We start from the raw sequence: 17,510 nt of genomic DNA on the forward strand, positions 1-17,510 counted from the left end.
AGTCTTATTATTCTTATTCTATCTTACTTATACTAGTATCGTATTTATACTAGTCTTAATATTATAATAAAGCTTCTTTATATACTTAACGAAGAGAAATATAATTAAATATACTCTATTCGAATTAGCGAATAAATTTAAAGAAATACGCTAATAGAGGCTTTAATAATATCGTATTTCTAGATAAGCTCATTAGACGGATAACTCGATTTTAAAGAGTCTTACGAAATAGCGAAACGGCCTCGCTAAAATAGTAGACGAGAGATAAATAAGATATAGAAATTATTCGTATAACTAGCGAATTAATAATAGAAAGAAATCGTTATAAATTCTATATAGTAAGTCTACTATAATAATAGTAAACGTACGATCTCTTTATTAAGTATGTCGATAATATATATAATAAGTCTACTATAATAACGATAGAAATAGACTCGATAAAACGACTACGATTTAATCTCTTTACTAAGTATATCGATAATATATATATAGTAAAGCCTACTATCAAATGGCATTTAATATATTCGATTCTTCTCTACCTTCCTACTAAACCCACGAATCAGCAAAGTTAAGATAAAGAATAAAAAGAATAGACTTAATAATAAGAGCATAGAAGACATAGAGCAAATCTACAATAAAGCTCCCAGGCCAGGCTGCTAACAGGTATTAAAGAATAACACATGCATGCGTTGGATTTTCTTTAGTTCTACCGATAAACTTAATAATAAGAGCATAAGAGACATAGGGCAAATCTACAGTAAAGCTCCCAGGCCAGGCTACCAGTAGATGTTGAAGGCGAAAAAAGTAAAGGACTATAACGAGCAGACTGGGTAAGGAGAAGGACTCGGAGAATCTTGCTGGCACGCAGGCAAGATATGGCCAACATCTCCAGGATCTCTGTGGCAGGGATGGATGGCACAGTCAAGACCAGCATGCGATCCGGCAAGGACATGGTCTTTTTGAACGAATTGAAACCATCCGATGTTTTCGACTGCTACCACTACACTTCGGCAAAATCCTCTCCGGTCGAGGCCTACACGGACTATGGATGTTTGGAGACACAGGGCAAGCAATGGGCGTGCATCTCCGGTCTACCAGCCATGGGGGCCATGGCTATTGAGAGGGGGGTAGTGTTACGAGCGTACCCTTAATACATCACTTAGCCCTATGGCTAGCGGGCCTTGGCGGAGGCATCTCCTACTATATTATGTCTCCTTCCTACCTACATAGTTCGGTAGCCTTATTATCCTCGTTCTACCTCACTCATACTAGTATCGCACCTATGCTGATCCTAACAACTTTAAAAGAATATTTATCTTCTTATATTAAAGAGACATCATCTGCAAATCTGAAAAGTGAATTTCCGCACGATTTCCGCCGGGTCCGCATCATAAGCACGATTTAGCCTATTAAGCAGACTTTGCCTATGTTTAATCCTTTCCGCCAGTTCTACCAGTTTAGCAACTTTAAAATTTTTGCGTAATGCACTCTAATATACTCTAAGTACTATTCTATATACATATGATATCAATATGTATTATTATTAATATACGCATTATTATACGCTATATTAGAGTATTATCTACGCGACTAATTTTATTAAATCGTTTAATTCCGTAGTTAAATTTGAGTTGATATTGATACTTATTATCGTAGAACCTTATCGTTACAACGTCGATTATTAGAACTTTTCTTTTTTTATACGTATTACTATTAAACTAATAGAATTAACGAAAAAGATTAGAATAGTTATTAAATTAGCGAAATTTAGACGAATTCTAATTAGATTTACTAATCTAACGAATTTTATAATTTCCGCGATACACGCGCGATCAGCAATTTCAAATTTTGCAGAAACTTTTCAGATTTACAGATGTTATAATAAGTAGATATATAATATATATATTAAATATCCGAAGCTATAGTACTAATAAAGAGTATATTTTATAAATAAGTTTTACGTTAAATTTAGCTTTAAAGAATAATTCTAGATTATTCGTAAATATAGTAAATTAATATAATATCGTTACGATAATATTTAATATTAGAATACTTCTTTAGAAAAGAATTACTTTAAAGTATATATATAGACTATAATTAACTATAATTTTAAAGAATTAAAGCTTCTTTTTTATAAGATTTCTAGTAATAATAACGAGGCTATTATATATAAGATCTATTATAATAAAATAACTATTTCTATTTAAAAGAAGATAATATTTTAAATTATAATAAAGATTTTAAGATAAGAAAGAATAGTATTATAGCTAAGTAAAAGAATAAAAAGAAGATAAACTATTATTTTAATTACTACGATTCGCTAGATTTAGTCTTAATTAAGAATATATTTTAAAGCTCGAAGGCGAATATATAAAAGTATTCTTATTAAGATAAATAATTATTAATAAATATTCTTTAAGAAGACTAAAACTCGATAAATTAGAAATAAATTAATAACTTAATAAAAAGTATATCTAAGAGACTTAAAGATGTAATATAATTAGAAGGAGGAATAATAGATTATTAAATAGCTATAGATAATAAGAAAAGTATATATTTCTCTTAGTAGTTGCATATGCGAGAATTAGTCTCTCTACAATTTATTTAATCGACACCGAGCCTGTCTCCCTACTATCGCATATCGCATATTGATGGAACGGTTGATCAAACAACCACCAACGCTATGGCCTCATGATGGACCCACTAACCCACAGTCCCACTGTTGCGAATACTGAGATTGGAACACCCCTCCAAGTCGACGCCACGAGGCTGGAGACGTGGGTACCGTACGTCAGGTTACGCTTAGCGGGCTTTGGGTGCTGGAATAATGCCTTGGCTGCTTGTTCTCTACGGCCGGGGGTACCTACAGTGTGATGGATTCGGAGGAGATGATTACGGGTAGGGATTTGGATCTGAGTGAGAGAGATTTCCGTTGGTGATATATAGATATTGTACCGGTACACCTCGCGGGGTATCGATATCGCGCCAAGACACCATCCTACCGTATATTCGCCTGATAGATCGCGACAATTGTACGCCAATGATCGCTTTCGCTAGATACGCTGATGCAAGATAGATTCCGGAGGGTCTGGTGGGCTGGTTAGCGTCGACCTGGGGTGTGGATGAAAGATGATGAGACGGGGGCGTACCCCTTGGGACGGTGGACAGGACGTCGTGGCGGTAGTGACGCCGGGTCTACCCAGCAACGCCGGGGGAGAGGCTCGGCCGTTTTATACGTAACGGCCTACTGGTCGAAAGCTCATCGTAGGTTGCCAGAAAGAATTCGTGGATAAGGTTATACTGGTGAGCGTTAGGAAAGAGCAGCGAATGTTGGAGAATGCATTCTTAAAGAAGGAAGATTTATGCCGCTGCAGCGAAGTTCCCGCATCGATCTCACGTACCTCTCGGCCAATTTTTTATGGTTCGATTTGACCCATTTCTGCTCCGGACTCGGGTTGCTCCTCAACATACCAAGCGCCGTGCGCAATGCGAAGAAGGCCCTTTGCGGCCCTAGCAAGCCCATGTTGAAGTTTAAACAATAAGGCATCGATCGCACGATAAGCGTCGCAAAATCTATACGTTGAACGAAGTTGTACTGATTCGATAGCCGTTGCGCCTTGGCGGTTACTTCATCGGGAGTCGAAGCCGGATCGGAGTTGTCCGGTACCTGATCGAGACCGGTAGAAATCGAGTCGACAGTATCGAGGGATACGACACTTTGTCTGCGGGAGTTGGATGAGAGGATGGTGGAGCACGTCGTCGCTATGGTGTTGCTTATTGTGATCTTGAGAGCCCAGAATGTGACTGTCGTGCTGGCGATGGACAGATTTGTAAAAGAGAGCCGGGTTTGTCCCTTGGGGCCAAGGTTTGAGCTGGGGGAGTCGGAACGAATTATCGTTGGCGTCGGCCAGTGTGATGATGATGGGGTCCGGATGAGGAACTCTTCGTACCAGATGTCAAGATCAGTGTCCATGCCGAGGCATCGTTGGAGGAAGTAGAACTGGGTTGAGTCGTTGGCAGATGAGAGATCTGCCCTATCTATTTCCTCCAGGAGAGAGGCTAGGACGAGGCCTTTGTCGTAAATTGATGGGTGGAGGCTGTTCGATGTTTCGTCCCAGTCTTGTGCTAGCCACTTCGGGGTTGCTAGGACGGATGCTCTACGGTCTTGCAGACACGTTATCATCTAAGGAGAATTATTATTTTTATACATGTGTATAGGCGTTGAAGTAGACTTGCCAATGAAGCACGGAACTCCTCCAGGAGTGCTCGGCCCAACGGAGAGCGATGTTTTTGAGGGCCCCGCAACGACACCAGTGCTTCTAAACCAGTCATGTGCTTCCTCCATGCTTCCATGGACGTCACGAGCGACTCGGATTCGAACAGCTTTGCCATGTCAGCACTTGGCCCCATCTAATCAGGCCAGCTCTCACTCACCTCATGAAGTGCCAGGACGTAACCCGCCGCAAATGTTTCATCTTGCCCCACAGCATGATCAGACCTCAGAGCCTTTTGCAGCTGGTGCAAGGCACGAACATAGCACGATTGCCCTTGCAGAGCCAGCCTATCGTCCTGATTCATCCGACCCAGCCTAGTAATGGTCAAAGCCTTGAGCGACAGCTGCAAGGCGTCTGTGTCTGGCGGGCTGGGGGAAGAAATGACTTGTTGAAGCCAGCCGCAGGGGGAGCCATCAGAAACGCTCTCGTCAGTGGAGGGGATGTACCTCTCCCAGAAGAGAGATATGATCTGATTGTCAAAGGCATTGGCGCCGTTGGGCTGGAAGACGATACGGGTATCGGCAGTCTGTTTGACAGACGTCTCGGCCATTCTTTGCCGCCAGTCTCTGACGTATCCCTCACACTTCCTTCCAGTATTGGTGCAGCGGGCGCAACATGGGGTCTTGAGATCGCACTAGGGTACTCTTCTTTTCAGCGCGTTGGATCTCGGGGGACAGAAAGTCAAAGGAGGTTGGGAATTGGGAATTAGATTGGCTTACGCGGACTTTCCGTCTTCTGCAAGTGGTGCAGCCTTTGGAAGTGCCGGGGATTCCAACCATGTTGGGTAGGCGCGCTTGGCCTCGCACTCTCGAATTTCGATACGAAGGTCGAAAGGGTAATAATTAATACTTGAGAAATATTTAAAGTAGCTTTGAGGGAGTTGGTAACTCTTTAGACGCTCCCTCTACCGTCACTACCAAACCAACAGGGGAAAAGCGCCCAGGGTCGGACCGACTTTCTTCTTGGGTTCCCGTTCTATGGTTGGAAGTAAGTTGAAAGTAAGATGGATAAGAAGCTCGATAGATATCAAAAGCTTCTGAACTTCTTCGTGATGACAATGTCCAGTATGAGCTTCAGAAGGAACATATAAATTTTCGCACGCATCATAGATTTCATCCATCAGGTTTTAATAATAAAGGAAATCCTGGTGGGGGCGGGAAGCTGTGCCACATGCCCACATTTTGCCCCATTTCCACCATTCGCCGAATGTCGATACTCGCCAGGTGTATGGCTCGAGAGGTCCTCTGCTGGTCGCTCCTTCCGTGCTTCATTGCTTCAAGCCACCGCCCGTTTGCTCCTGGTCCTGCTCCCTCACGCTCAGGACCGGCCTGTGAGTCTGCCTCTCCGCACACAGCTGGCCTTGCCCGGGATGAGACGATGATTACATAAACCTCTCCTCGTCCTCTTCCCTTCGACCGTCTTTCTACTTCTTTACCCCCACAAGCCCTTGTTGGTCGCTCCACCCGCGATTCTTCCTCTCTTCGTACGCTCTCTCTCGTACTTCCGTTGCGCAACCAGCACCGACACCATGGCAAGTCGCAAGAAAAGTACAACAAAGGTATGGGTAGAAGCTGAAGTATAAGCGGTAGGCGGAGATGTAGAAATCAGTGGGATAGATGGTGCCAAAGAAGGAGGGTACCTATGTATTTGACCCCGAAAAGTATGGAAGGCCCCCAATAACGGTGGCCGTTAGTCACAGTAGTATAATTTGTGAGCCTTGAGAGGGTGGTGTCTGGCAATGATGAAACACCATTGAATCTTGGCGGGACGCCTTACTTCGATCCGATCACATTTGAGAACCTGGGATTCAAGTTTGTGTTTGTTGGTCTAGCTGTTTACAGTTTAGCGTCAAGAAGCCTGACTCTAGAGACATTGTGAACAGTTGGTCGCTATGGCTACGGTAGCTCTATGTGACAAAAAGATCGGAACGCCAAGCCCGCACTGACAACAGTACGACCAAGGCACTAATTGATGAGGGGTGGACTAATATTTCCAGATCGTTTTATTAACGAGAGAGTGGATAGTATGCCAAATAAATTACAAGCAGTCATAGACGGTAAAGGAGCAATGACAGGATACTAGAACAGAGAGATACATAGAAATTTGTATGTGTGTCTCCGCGCAGTAGTCTGGCTTGGCGTTCCGATCTTTTTGTGGTTCCTTTTAAACCTTAGCCAACGCTAGTATACGATATCGGAGAGTTATTAGATCGATATAGCTATATTCCCCTAATTAGTAAGAGATTATAGTAATAAATAGAGGATACGTCCTAGCTGATCTTATCGTCTTTTCTATATCTCGCTATCGCTATCCTCTATTTTTCTATCTCTTTTATATTTTACTATTATTAAATCTTTATATATACTATTTCTAATAACCTTAATATTATTCTCTTTTTATATTCGTTAACTCTCTTAATATAAGAACTTCGAGAATACTTAAAAGAAGTTAAATTAATATAATAATAATCTAAAGAGTATTAATCGAGATTATAGTTCGAAGACGAAGTTTTTAAATAATAATTTTTTATCTCTAATATAGAAAGAGAAAAATAATAATAGCGATAGCGAATAGAGTAGGGCTATATATTCTAACGCGTCTAGATTATTATTATTAAAATTTATTATTTCTTTCTTCTCTTTCTTCTTAAAATATAAAATTAAAATCTTTTTAAACGCGTCGATAGATTAGAAAGAGTCTTATAAGAGAATTAAGCGAAGAAAAACGCGTGTTAATAAAGTAGTTATCTCTTATTTAAGATTAATAATTATAGTCTTATTATCGAATATTAAAATAATTTATTAGATTCTATTTAATATAAGAGAGAAGATTTAGTAAATAACTAAGAAATTCGTCTACTTATAACTATTTATAAATAACTTCTAGATATATAATAAGCTTAATAATTCTATTATTAAATTAGATACTTAGTTATTCTATTAATAATATCGTCTATATAAAAAGACTATTAAGTCTAAGACTTATAGCTATTAAAATAAGAATCTTCGAATATATTAGTTCTACGGGATAAAGATAAAAATAATTAAGTACTATAATCTATCTAATCGTAATATTCTTATATTAATTATACTATTTTTTTACGAGAATAAGACTTATTATTTAATTTATAATTATACGCTAGACTTTATAAACGCTATTAAGATTAATTTATTTATTATAAACGTCGTAAGTAAATAAATAGCTTAAGAATATAAGATAGCTTAAGTCTATTAAGTTATAAAGAGAATTAAATAAATAGTTAATCTTAACGCTCTAAAGGCTATTAAAAATAAATATCTTAATCTTATTTATATTTATAACGTTAAGACTAAGTTTAAAAGAGCGTATTTAGATAATTAAATTTATAAAGTTAAAGTAAATTAATTAGAGTAGTAAGAGATTTATTTAACTAGTCTAAAGAGTTAGAAAAATATCTTTATTTAGAATATTATCGTTATAAGATAGATTAATAATAAGATTACTTATATAACTATATTTACGAAGAAATATAAATAAAAAAATATTTTTTAATAATAGTATTTTAATTTCTTACTAATTTACGCTAACTCTATTTGACTAGCTTATATCAATTTTCTAAAAAAATAAAAATACCTCGCTCTTATAGATTTTATATATAATACTAATAATTTTAAATAAAAGCTATTTATTATAGTAACTCGTAATAAATATAAATAATAGATTTTATACGCTTATATAATCTTTTAATTCGAGAATAATAATATTATAATAATATTTTTATATATAATAAAGAAATAATATAAAGAAAGAGATAGCTAGCTTCTTCGATATATAATTATTAATAACTCTTTAATTAAATAGCGAGTTATTAAGCTAGTCTTTTATAATTTAGAGATAAATAAATAAGAGATTTAATATCTACTATATTATCGATATTATAATAAATATTAAAATAAGAGTTAAATATTAATAACTATAAAAAGTCCTTTAAATATCTTTATAAAGTACTCTACTTTTAATTTATATATATTAACTATCTAGAATTAATTAATATAATATTAAATATTACTCTAAAAGATTAATAAAAATATATTAAGCGTTAATAGCTAAAAACTAGAAAGCTTTAAAGATATTATATTAAATAATATTTATACTTACTACTTTAGATTTTAGATATAAATTTAATCGAATTATAATATTATTTACTTAAGATTTATAAGAAGAGTAAAGAAACTATATTTAAATTTAGTCTTATTAATATAGTATTATATATTCTAAAGATCGATAATTAATAGAAGCTTTATTATTATAAGATTATACTTAAATAATAAGTTTATAAGACGATTAAATATACTTAATATCCCGTATTAATAAAGTTTTCTAAGTCGATATAAGAGCTTCTTATTAAGTCAATTCGAAAAGCGAGAGATATTATAGAAGAAGATATATCTATTCTATTTTTAAATAGCTTTATTTATTAATTATTTAGATAAAATATCGAAAGAAGATTTAACGAATAATCTCTCTTATTAATATCTCTTTTATCGTTAATATTAGCTTCTATACTTTTATTTCTAATAATTTTATTTTATAAATAATATTTTTAGCGATAGCGATTAAGAGCGATAGATCTATATATTTTAAAAGGGAAGCTTTAAGATCTATAAGTTTATAATAAAAAAATACGTTATTAAGAATATCTATAAGAAATTAAACGATTTTAATAAGTATATACTTAAGATATATAAGATACTCGATAAGATTAAGATTAAATTCTACGAATTAAAAAAAATATCGCGTTATAGAAGAATAATAATAAAGCTTATATCTCGATATTATGAATTATTATATTTAGAAAGATTATTAAATTAATTCGTTAATAGAGATTTTAATTAATTTTAAAAGATCTTATTAATATTAATTATAACGTATTTAAATTATAGATATCTATTAACTTTATAAAGATCTTAGTAAATAATAAGAATAAGAGTTAGATAGCTAGCTAAATCTTTAATAAAATCTCTATAAAGTGATAATGAGATAGATTTTATTTTAAGACGCTAGAGATATTAAAATAATAGCGATGATTTTTTTATTAGATTTCGCTTTAATAGCTTCGAGATATTATAATAATAATAATATCTTTTTACTTAAATTTCGTCTAGTCTTATTAAATTATTCTTTATCTAGAAAGATAATAATAAAATCTTTTATTATAATATAAACTTCGCTATATCTTTTATATAAATCTTATCTTAATTAATAATAATATTAGCGAATATAGCTAAGAGATCTTCGACGATAGCGATAATAATAGTAAGATATTAGTATTATCGCGCTTTATTTTAATATAACTATTATATAAATCTAGCTTAGCCACCTTATAAGTATACTAATAATATTTTTCTTAGCATTAACTGAGGTATAAAAGCTATCCTTTTTATCACCCGCGAGATAAGGTAGCCTGCAACTGCTCCCATAGACATCAATGTCCTTCCTACACACTACCAATGCTCTTCTTGTTCCACCATATTCCTAGCGCTCACCCTACCTGACAGAACCGGAGTCGCTTTGGATGAGATGTTTTGGTCCTCGGATCTGTGTCTTGGAAACCTTTCCTATCCTAGAGCAGGTGTTATGGTTACGCGTTTTTGAATGGAAACGTATTGAAGTTTCATCTGAGACGCTCATTTCGTTAATATCATCGGATCATACTCCCACATCCACATCCGTCTGCGTTGACAACTTAAACACTGGTCTCCCTTCCAAGGTATTGCAGATTGCAACTTTAATCATCCTCCAGAGCTGAGAAACTTGGGGTTATCTCCTCACGAGAGTTGAAATTTGTGTCTTTTCCGAGCTGAGGAGTTGTCCGACCCCAAACTAAGAAATGAAGGAAAGGTGTGGCTGGTAAGCAGCCATCAAGGGCTGGCTATTTAATTTTCTATTCATAGCTTACTTTCTACAATCTTCGCTACACCATCATACAACGGCCCTGACTCCGACTTTGTTGCCGTCTTCGCCACCACGGATACCTGGTCACTACCAACATTGTAATCCTTGAGTCTACTCTCCAGGCCCAAATCCTTAACTAGCTTCTCGATGGCATCGGCCACCTTGAGGGCATCTTTTTTATCGTCTCCACTTTTGCTCTGTCCAATGTATGGTAATGCTCTGGCAACCTGAGCTGCATCTTCTGGGTTCTCCGCCTTCAGCCGTACAACGCCGGCCAGTGAAATGCAAGACGTAATACCGTGGGGTATGCCGTAAGGCGACCCAAGAGCATAACCCATCGCGTGACTGAGCCCTAGACCACCCCCCATATCCAGTCCTATGGGAAAGAGCGAGTTGAAGGATGCCAGTTGTAGCCTTGTGATGTAGTCCTCATTCTTTGGCTCCGCCTTGGACTTGGGAAGGTAGGTGAAAAGTCCCTCGATCGCGCTCAGAACCAACGATTTCGCAGGGGCCTCTGCAGCTTTTGGGTGATATAAGAGTTCTACCGCGTGGTCCAGCGATCGTATAGCCGTAGACAGCCAGAGCCTTTGCGGGGTCTCCAACGCGAATTTTGCATCGTAGATGATGACGTTCGGTACCAGCTCCGGACCTCCAACGCCAGTCTTTTTGCCATCCGCTGCCGTGTATCCTGCACCCATCGTACACTCGGCCGCGCTCAGCGTCGTAGGTATGGCGATGTGATAGAGATATTTGTTCGATTTCTCATGAGTCCTGTAGGAGATGGCTTTGGCTGAGTCAATGGGGCTGCCGCCTCCAATGCTAATGATGGTATCGATGGAAGAGTCTTTCTGCACCGCATCTGTTGCCTCATCCAGCTGTGCCACTGGAGCATGCTGCTTGATATTGGAGAAGGTGCCTGCATGGTGCTTCGAGGTCAGGAGCTTCTCGACTTGCTGGATGAGGGGTGTTTTGGTGGCGAGTGAGGAGCCGGTGATGATAAACGCTTTGGAGGATGATGAGGGTAGGCAGGAGACTAGATTGTCGTGAACTGAGGAAGGGCCATAGTACAGGCGTTCAAGGTGGGTTGGCTTCCAGAGGCCTGAGGGAGGGTTTGACCGAGTCATGGTGGATATGGAGTGCTGAGGAATGGGTTTGAATAGATTGTTCCAGTAGTACCCTGCAAGACATGCTCGTCTTCGGAACATAAAAGAGTATTCATGACGGAAAGACACGGTTAGTCAGATCTGCATAATCGTGACACTGACAGTGACGTATTTGGGTGTGCCCACTCTCGGTACTCTATCCTTAGCCGGAGAAACGGGGTGCCAAGCCCGACGCTAAGCATGAAGCTCCCCATTGTCACCAAACCCTCGCGTACACACTCTTAAGACGCTCACATCTATATCAAATACAAAACACTCACATGCGTTGGTCCAGTGGAACTGATGCAGGCATCTGTATAGCTTGGTAGGTAAGGCGCACTCCATCTCACTCTGTCGCTCCTCGTGATACTCTGAGATATATAAAAAGCGGTGGGAACCTTGAGCACAGAACACAAATCGTGATTTTTAGCCAACCTCGCACCGGAGCTCGGTATGCAGATATGGAGTTATATGACCTTACCTGCCGATATCGAGAGGTGTAGTCTAGGCTGCTCGCGAATCCGATCCCTTGCCATCAACATCCTTCCAGAACACCAGCGGCTCAAGAGACAGCTCACTTCAGTCGGTGACTCACAGTCGGCTCTGGCAGGCGGATCCTGACGGACCCGCTACCTAAAAAAATTCAATTGCTCGCGCTCGTCACCGACAATCAATGTCTTGCCTGCTACGTCAAGAATTTAGCCATTCAAAGTTGGCACAATAGCTTCGAGAGCGAGCGAGGGTTCAAGGCTCGCCTGAGCGTGTACGGAACCCATCGCCATACGGGTTGGTATAAACGGCCTCAGTTCAACCGATACTCGAAAAAACACTGGGTCGTCTTCAGCAAGCGGTCAGAGATTCAAAGCGTCTGTATCCCCATTCAGTCCCAATCTGGACTCAGTTTGTGAAGAGTGGTCGCCAAGCTCCACTTCTTGGCAGTCTCCTAACAAAGCATTCAAACCTTGCCAGCTTCAAGATTCATGGGGTGGCGGTCGATCAGCCGACTTTCCTTCTATTCATTCAAGCAGTTGAGAGATCTCCGAGCCCAGCAATACTTTCAAACCTTACATCAATAGAGCTGTCGGAGCCGCTCCTGCACAAAAGACCGCACCAATGGGAACTCTTCAGGATACTCTTCAGTCTACCGTCCATAAGGAGTCTCAAAGCTTATGGACTCAAAGACGGCGAAAAACTCGAATAGCGGGAAACATGCAAATTCTCTGGAGAACGGGACTCGAATATCACCGAGTTGGACCTCCAGGACTGCGCTCTGGATGAAGAGAAAGTCTTGAGTTGAGTCGATTCAACTCGCTTTGACTCATTTACCTAGTCCTGGCAGGGCAACTTGCACAACACGGACCAGATCGTTCCGATTGCTCTCCGATGTGCTCTCCTTGAACGCAACCGAATCGTTTTCACTCGACTCGATCGAAGATCGAATGAAGGCAACTCGGCCGGCATCGGAATATCTATGCAAATTATTGTCTTGAAGTACTTGAGGATAGAATATCCGCTCGTGAGGAGGGGCTTTCCGCTTGCAGATAAACTTCCGTCCTCGCTCGAGGAGTTTCATTTGCACAATGAGTCCTACAGGTGGGGTTCGAATAGAAGCCTTGAATTGGACAAATCACGAACGAGATGTTCAGATTCGGGGTGCTTCTGCTGCGAAGTGGCAATAAGCGTCATCCGAAGCTCAAGACCATGACGATGGAAGGGAATCGGAGAAGGGGAAAAAAGAGACTGGCTGTTATGGCATTGAATCAGAGGCCTGATGCTTCACTAACCGTTTGTTGGTGGCTGACGCTGGGCTGGAAAGGTAGCGGAGGAAGGTACGGAGCTTTTCGATGGTAGACGCCCCTTCCATTGCGCTGCTCTTATTCGAGGTACCCCAATTTTGCATGTGGGTATTTGGCTTGGCCGGAAAGCTCGTGGAACATGTTACGGAATTCCAGAATCGTAGAGGTCCTCCCAATTGCATGCCGAGACTGTGCTGGAGACCTTGTGGACAGGGGACGTCGTGGACAAAGACTCCGATCGATGTGGTGGTAGAGGTCCTCTCCTTTGTGCCACTGCTCTTCAAGATGCTCTCTCCTTGCATTTGGTCTCAAACACCCAGGATCAACCCCGCGACTCGGTACTGTTGACCTGTCGCGCTTCCTCGTATTGACAGTGATGCCAAAAGAGGTATGAAGCCAAAGGAACAGCACTTTTGAGGGCTGACAGCGTTTTGTCTGTGACACTTCCATAGAACATCTGTATCCTCCCCGTCGCAGCTGTCCTGAGCCTGGATACTGAGACGCTAATGACGGTACTGGCAGACTGCTTCTTCGTTGCGCTGCTGCTTCGCACGGTATGTCCTCGTCGCATGCCTTCTGGAGCTTGAGCATATCCATACCGACAATTACACTGTTAGAAAGCCTTTCATTCGCGCCGCTGTTGCTCGAGAGACCCACTCTATGCACACACCCGAAAGCCTCCACTTCTTCTAGCTGGTTGGCGCTTCGCGTTTCTCGCTTGGATTGTGAGGACGACAGGTATTTCGTTGACCATGAAGTGATGGAAGTGGCCATATTGAGAGGCCGAAGGCAGACCCGGGTAAACCAAGGAGGTGTCCGATGAATCTCGAAAACGTCCCTCTTGTCTGGTACCTCCCTTTCTCTGCTATGTAATCTCGAGGTTGGGTACTGCAGAATTGATCCTGCTCTGGCTGTTGATTTGCTGCTCTCGCTGGGATCTTGCTAGAGGACTGGTATTCTTTCGCGTATCAGTTCACTGGGGTGGACTCTTGCAGAGGGCTGAAGCCAACAAGCGATATACTGTGTAGGTACTCATCCATCACCACTTACTGCCGTCAGGAACGCCGTCATTGCTCTCGCTCAGAATCATCGCGATCTCCATTTTCAGGCCAAAGAACCTTCTGATAACCTCATTCTTTGTCTTGAACACCTTCTGCATCCTACTGGCTTTGATCATAATGATTGGAAGTGCTGTATTTGTCTTTCCGAGATTGCGTGTTATGTTGAGCGTGTTGTGGTCGAGCTGGGCGTTGTCAAAGATTGGTAGGCAGTCGACGTAGGCATGCTGACTCTTGTTTAAGCTCTTGCTGCCAGAAGCATCCATGCTTTTCCGACAATCCTGAGCGAGAGCAGTCTCTAAGCGGTGTTTCAGTTGCTCCTACGGTCGCACGCATGTTGAGCAGCGCTTGATCGAGATGGTCGTTCGCGAGGATAAGGAAACTGAATAGGCTACAGTTTGCCTGTGTATGCAACCTCTTGTTTGTGCTGCTGGTATAGGATGAAACTACTCGCTTCGCGCGATTTAAATCCAAGTTCTAAAGTTCCGATTCTGTTGACAGTTGATCTGCCTCCCTGGCCCGGACCGACGTTGATCCGGGAAACTAGCGCAATTTTGTGCTTGTTTCGGTCTCAGTATGCAAGTATCTCCTGTCAGCTGAGCACTTCTAGTCATAAGCAATATCACCAAACTAACCTCTTCTAGTGTTCTGTGGATAGCCAAGGTAGCGCATTCCCCCTTGACAGCAAAGCAGCAGGACTGAGCGCCGATAGCGAGGTGTCAGTCGAACGATCTTTCCTCCAAATTCGCACACAGCAAATCCATCAAAATTTCGGGACCCGCATGTACGTGACCTCTCGAGGATTGAGACGGTACTTCTGCATCATTTACTGACAATATTCTTCAAGCCTAGCTGCACCGCGCCGTCAACGAGCTGGTTGTGACCTCCGACGCGAGGAACGGCCTCCTTAGACACATCCTATTATTCTGTCGCACACCACTATGCCTAGCCTCGTGGACCTCCCTAACGAGCTCCTGGAACGAATTCTGGACTTCGTCGAGCCGAACGACCTCGATAATTTTACGCGGTCGTGCAAAATCTTGCACAAATTAGCAGACGATAGTCGCGTGGAAGACAGTAGTCGTCTGCTCGACCACATGTACCGCAAGGTACACTTGAAGAGAATCGAGAATGGTTGGGGAGATTTCACGATCTTTGAATTCCCAGAATTGCTAGGAGGTTTCTTGATCGCGCCTAGAATGGCAGATTATGTCAAGGAAATGGCCGTCAACCCCTGGAAAGTATGTTGGGATGACCCCATTGTCCCAGATCCCTTCAATGCATGGGAAGAAGAAGATGATGATGACTTGTATCGTCCATATCCTGATCTCTTTGTCCCAGGTCCCATCCAACCATGGGGAGAAGAAGAAGAAGAAGAAGAAGAAGAAGACTTGTATCGTCCATATCCTGGTCTCATGAGGGTATTTCAGGCGGCTGTCAAGGATTCCGAGTCTATACCAGCCGAAGAGAAAGAACACTGGATATCCAAGATCAAAGCCGGCGATCAGAACCCAGTCATCGCTCTACTGTTCCCGAGACTTCACTACCTGACCAGTCTCGTAATAATACTGGATGATCGAGAAGATCTCTTCATGCTCAAGGCACTGCGAAGTATTGCCAAGAACCCGCATTCGCCATCCCTGTCTCGACTGCGTGAAGTTGAGATCCACGGCACGAATGCGCCCACTCACAGACTGGAACTGGCAACCGCTTGTGCCGCACTGCCTTCGGTCATCTCTCTGGAAGCTCACCGGCTTGTCGAAGGACCCCTCGACTCCCCAGACTCTACATATGAACCGGCACCGCAATCTTCGAGCGTTCGGGATCTGAAGATCATTGGCTGCCGTTTCTCGCCTAATACGCTATTCAAGTTGATCAGGAGCGCTAAGTCACTGCGATCTCTCACGTACACCTACTGGTGCCCCTACGACGGTACTCATCTTTCCTTCGCTTGGGTACGCGCAGCCCTTCTTCAATTTGCATCGACATCGCTCGAGGAGCTTACACTACGCCGTTCTCATTCCTCTCCTGAAGGGGAAAGAATGGAGTGCAGTTTCAAGAGCTACCGCAATCTGCGGGTGTTGAACATTGACTACGGGCTCTTGATGGGCGACAAGTTCCGCACGACGAACAAGATCGTGACCGGACTACCGGCATCGCTTGAGATTCTCAACCTCTACGGGTGTGATGCCTCTGGCTATCGCCCCAGGTCTAAGTGGATTCCAGAGCTCGTCAATTGGATTATTAGGGTGAAAGAGAGGAAGATACCATGCCTGAAGGAACTGAATTTGGAGGACACGTGGCACCTGTCCTGCTTCGATCCCGCCCAGATCAAAGAATTGTGTTTGGCAGCCGAGAGGGCTGGGTTTGAGATGACTGTCACCTCTGATGACTCCATGATATTCGGGACTCTGAGAAGCCGCGGAAGGGGGGCGAGGTGGTAGGATACGAGGATGTGGATATTGTCGGAGGGTTAGAGGCTGTCAAAAGCATTCGATATTGCACATCGAAATCGTTTAGGTACATCAGCAGTACTGGATCATTGGTCTCCAAGACACGCAGTCCCTAGAAGACTCAAGGCCTCTCATCAGTTCTTTAGTGTTTGTTGCACCTCTGGGGGTATGTCATCCATGAATAATCATTCTGTCCATGGGCAACAGGTACCGATCAAGGTGCAACGTATTCGTTCTTCCATAGACCCCTTGTAACTCGCTCACATAGCTAGTTGTTTCCATACTTGATCGACAGAGACCATCAAAAGCAAAAGTATTGAGAAATTTTACCCCTTGAATGACTCGAAGCTGCAGACCGGCAGCCTTTTAACAACCTCAGTAGTGTCGACTTAATCCGGCCCTTCCGCCGAACCTTCGATCCTTTTTTTAGCCGCTCAGTCGAAAGTGCACCGTGAATATATCAACGTCCACCATCAGAGCTTGAAGTCTTGACCATCGGAGGTCGTTGACACCAAACACACTCCAGCAACCACATTCCAGCAACCACACCGGTCAACCTCAACCCTCACTCACTGAGCGCACAGTATAGGTGTAGTGTTGATTTCATTACAATAACCACGCCAGTCGGCCTCCAGCCTCTTTCATTGAGCGCGCATCTACCTCACTACAGCAATAACAGCATCAGTCAACCTCCACCTTCTGCTCCTCCTCACCAAAAGCATAGTACAGAGGTAACACCAACCTCATTACAGCAAAAACATCGGTTGACGTCCACCCCGATTTGCTGAAGCCATAGTATGGAGATGACAACATCCTCACCATAACAACAACGCCAGTCAAATCTTACCCTCCG

General features: G+C 41.7%; 5 protein-coding genes across 5 annotated transcripts; 2 read left to right on the forward strand and 3 right to left on the reverse strand.

The window, feature by feature from the left end:
• Positions 1-3,310: 3,310 nt before the first annotated feature.
• On the reverse strand, positions 3,311-4,392 carry HO133_001087 (uncharacterized protein; the record flags this gene model as incomplete). Its single annotated transcript, XM_037292019.1, has 2 exons — positions 3,311-4,164; positions 4,209-4,392. The coding sequence occupies 2 exons, from the start codon at positions 4,390-4,392 to the stop codon at positions 3,311-3,313; spliced, it is 1,038 nt and encodes a 345-aa protein (XP_037152381.1).
• Positions 4,393-4,488: 96 nt separating this feature from the next.
• On the forward strand, positions 4,489-4,983 carry HO133_001088 (uncharacterized protein; the record flags this gene model as incomplete). The annotated part of the gene is made up of 1 exon (XM_037292020.1): positions 4,489-4,983. The coding sequence occupies one exon, from the start codon at positions 4,489-4,491 to the stop codon at positions 4,981-4,983; it is 495 nt and encodes a 164-aa protein (XP_037152382.1).
• A 5,218-nt stretch (positions 4,984-10,201) lies between these two features.
• Positions 10,202-11,332, reverse strand: HO133_001089 (uncharacterized protein; the record flags this gene model as incomplete). The annotated part of the gene is made up of 1 exon (XM_037292021.1): positions 10,202-11,332. The coding sequence occupies one exon, from the start codon at positions 11,330-11,332 to the stop codon at positions 10,202-10,204; it is 1,131 nt and encodes a 376-aa protein (XP_037152383.1).
• A 1,892-nt stretch (positions 11,333-13,224) lies between these two features.
• Positions 13,225-14,470, reverse strand: HO133_001090 (uncharacterized protein; the record flags this gene model as incomplete). The annotated part of the gene is made up of 2 exons (XM_037292022.1): positions 13,225-14,084; positions 14,197-14,470. The coding sequence occupies 2 exons, from the start codon at positions 14,468-14,470 to the stop codon at positions 13,225-13,227; spliced, it is 1,134 nt and encodes a 377-aa protein (XP_037152384.1).
• A 675-nt stretch (positions 14,471-15,145) lies between these two features.
• Positions 15,146-16,648, forward strand: HO133_001091 (uncharacterized protein; the record flags this gene model as incomplete). Its single annotated transcript, XM_037292023.1, has 1 exon — positions 15,146-16,648. The coding sequence occupies one exon, from the start codon at positions 15,146-15,148 to the stop codon at positions 16,646-16,648; it is 1,503 nt and encodes a 500-aa protein (XP_037152385.1).
• Between the last annotated feature and the right edge of the window lie 862 nt (positions 16,649-17,510).

The sequence above is a fragment of the Letharia lupina genome, assembly GCF_014066315.1.
Source record: "Letharia lupina isolate WasteWater1 chromosome Unknown contig_11, whole genome shotgun sequence".
Lineage (NCBI taxonomy): Eukaryota > Fungi > Ascomycota > Lecanoromycetes > Lecanorales > Parmeliaceae > Letharia > Letharia lupina.